Source organism: Capsicum annuum, unplaced genomic scaffold, assembly GCF_002878395.1.
Source record: "Capsicum annuum cultivar UCD-10X-F1 unplaced genomic scaffold, UCD10Xv1.1 ctg77010, whole genome shotgun sequence".
Taxonomy (NCBI): Eukaryota; Viridiplantae; Streptophyta; class Magnoliopsida; order Solanales; family Solanaceae; genus Capsicum; species Capsicum annuum.
The window spans coordinates 1-3,147 of NW_025887367.1; the positions used below are offsets into that span (position 1 = coordinate 1).

A 3,147-nucleotide genomic window follows, 5' to 3' on the forward strand; every position below is an offset into this window, starting at 1 on the left:
CTGCAGAGATCTCGCGAAATTCCGATCGAGTCCACTCAGTATTTGAACCACTAGTTCTTCATTATTGACAGGTGAACCTGCTGTGGCGAGTTCATCAGAGTGAGAGAGCAAATCTCTCGCATATATTTGGCAATGGATTTGTTGTCCTTACTGACTCGATTGAGATGGTGACAAAGGCTGAAGACGCGGGTTTGCGATTTGTTTGCAAAGGAAGTGTGAAGATCCCACATAGCTTTGGAGTTGATAGCAGAACCTACCGTGGGTGCAATTGTGGCATCTACAGAGTCCATGAGAGCATTTTGGATCAGTTTATCCTGGCGAAACCAAACCAATCCTTGTACGCAGGGTTGGCTGTCTCAAGGCCGTTAGTTGTGATTGTTTTTGCAGGGGACAGCATGGTGCCGTCAAGATGATCATGAAGCAACATGGCAATCTAGGCTTTCCAGATGGTGAAATTAGTATTGCCAGTCAGTTTAATGGGGAGCTGGGATGATGGATTGAATTGAATCAAGTGTTTTGAGGATAGGGGCTGCGTCGGCATTAATGACGGGGGCAGAAGTAGCCATCACTGCAAAGAGAAGAAAAAAAATGGATCTTGGACTCTGTTAAGAGTATTTTGGCTTTGATACCATATAAATGTAGAGAATGAAGATGAAGTTGTCTGATTTCATTGATATGTATGTGTATATATACAAGAGAACACAAACTAAATAAGGAAAGAATCAACTAATAAAGAATTGTGATCTTCTCCTAAATAGAAACTAGATCACTATGAGATACTAAATCAATCATGAGATATTTTAACATGTGGTACATGCTCTATTAGAAAGAGAAGGAGGATTTTGATACTAATAGAAAAAAATTAGGAAGTGATGTTGTTGAAGATCTTTGATGGAACAAAATAGGCGAACAAAATAATAAATCACAACACTTTGATGGAAAAAGCAACTATTATTTGTGGTAAGTATCCCACATAGGAAAAGGAATAGGAATGGGTAATTGGTCTCCTTATATAGATAGACTTGGACAATCCTCCCCTCAGGAGCTAGCTTTTGAGGTTGAGTTAGGCCCAATATCCATTCTTTATCAGTTTGATTAGTTGGAAGGAAGAAGAAGCGGTGGAGAAAATCATTATTGCTTTTCCATGGCACAGTGCAGAAAAGAGGAAGAGGGACAATGTTTGAGGGGTAATTTTATAATTCAGTAAGTTAATGCATGTGTTGAATGCTTTTGTATTGCTAATACATGAAAAATGGGTGGTATTAGCAACACACACCTCAATACACAATAGAGTGTATAACTAATACAAGCATTAGTTATGCCTAGGATGAAAAAGTGAATCAAACAAAGTAATAGTAATACACAAGGCTAATACATGCATTATTTTTGCTAATACACTCTACCAAACGACCCCTAAATAGGTTGAATAAGTGTACCAAAAACAAAGTACTAGTAATACATAGAGCTAATGCGCATTACTTTTTCTAATACATCCTACCAAACGATCCCTTAATTCTTTTCACTCTGATCTGTTTAAGGAGCTTAAAGAATACACGACTGTAGCTATATATCCGGTTAATTATGCATTGTTTCCGTTTTTCAATATTGGGTCGTCCATAATATGCATTAAGACAGAACAAGTCATCTGCATTAGATTCACAGCCAAGCGAAATTCTTTCGTTTTGCATCATCTGATTATTGAGACACGTTTCTTGCATTGATAGATCTCACTACTTACGAGGGCTCTACTTGGAAAGAGTGTTATTATTGTTGCTTAGACTTTTCAACAGTGCCCAGGTGCATGTCAGGTCCTCAAAAAGTAGTGTATTTTTGGAGGATTTGACACGGGTGCGACTTAACATTTTGTAGAGTCCGAGCAACGTAACTGCACCTCTTTTTCTAGTCTTTTAACTTTGGCCATCACTGCAGATTAAACAGTCGTTGAAGGAGGACGGTGCTGCTGCTACTAAGAAGAAGTTGGACCTGCTGCAAAAGGTGAACGTTCAACACAATTTTCTTGACATTTTCTTGTTTATCTTTGATCTCTCTCTTCTTCCCCTCTTTGACGCCTTGCACGTGAGAAATGTGAAGTTTGTGGATTGTGATAACCGTAATGCTTATAACCATCATCATCACAACTTAACTGACGCTTTGTCTATGATGTTTGATTTCACCAGGAAAACATTGATTTACTTGAACGACTCGAATCATTGAAACAAGAGCTTGAATCAGAGAAGTTGAAATGTAGCATGAAACAGAAACAGATATGACTTCAACCGAAGTCTGGTGGTCCGGATGTTGATAACTTACAACATTAATCTAACTGGAACGTTGATTCAGTATTCGCTACATTATGCTTTCCGAGAGGCATGCCTGAGCATCTCCATCCAAATTTTGGTCTCCTTAGTACTCTCTTAGATTTTTCCAAGACCACACAGCATTTAATTGAATCTTGAACTGTATAGATTTAGCAGATATGTGACTGAAAGGGGTTGACAATCAGAATTTACAAAATGCTACATGTTAAATGTTTTCAGAAAGTAAAATTACTTGCCCTATTGTTCACTAGAATCATTATTCGGTGCTTGTGATGAGCTGATTATTGTTAGTTCTTTTACATTGTTGCATATGTGTGAATGACATTCTCAATACACAAAGAATGCTAAAAAATTGACATGATGCATCACTAACAAAGAGTTCTCTCCATCGATGGAGTGTCCTCCCTCTGATCTATCAATGGAAAGATCTCCATGTGTGGCGTGATAAAGAATCCTAGAAAAGATCGACTGAGACTTCCTCCATGGTCCCACGAAGATCTCTACGTACTTGTCCAGGACAAGTGAGATCTTCGGTCTGCGTGCCTGAGAGCAGCTCAAACAAAGAAAAGTCTGATCCGGTCTGAATTCAAGCACGGCTCACCCGTCTGCTGCTAGGTCCTGAAATGGCACCCTTGCCCGTTTGCTGCTAGGTCTGAAAATGGTGCCAGGCGAGGGCGCTGCTATGCCCCCCTCAATGAATCGAATGGTCCTTCAACCTTCTTTTGGCTCCGACTGCCGGCATGGATCTCATGAAACCGGTCCACTATTACTATTTAAAAAGACGCTAGCTTTCATGACATCACGATTATCGAGAAAAAATTCTCTCCAG

The 3,147-nt window shown here is 39.5% G+C and overlaps 1 protein-coding gene across 1 annotated transcript; it reads left to right on the forward strand.

Moving 5' to 3' along the window:
* Positions 1-1,929: 1,929 nt before the first annotated feature.
* LOC107846017 lies at positions 1,930-2,568 on the forward strand (the record flags this gene model as incomplete). The annotated part of the gene is given in 2 exon segments (XM_047405280.1): positions 1,930-1,995; positions 2,178-2,568. Coding segments are annotated over 2 exon segments (159 nt in total), but the record flags the coding sequence as incomplete, so codon positions are not given.
* Positions 2,569-3,147: the final 579 nt, after the last annotated feature.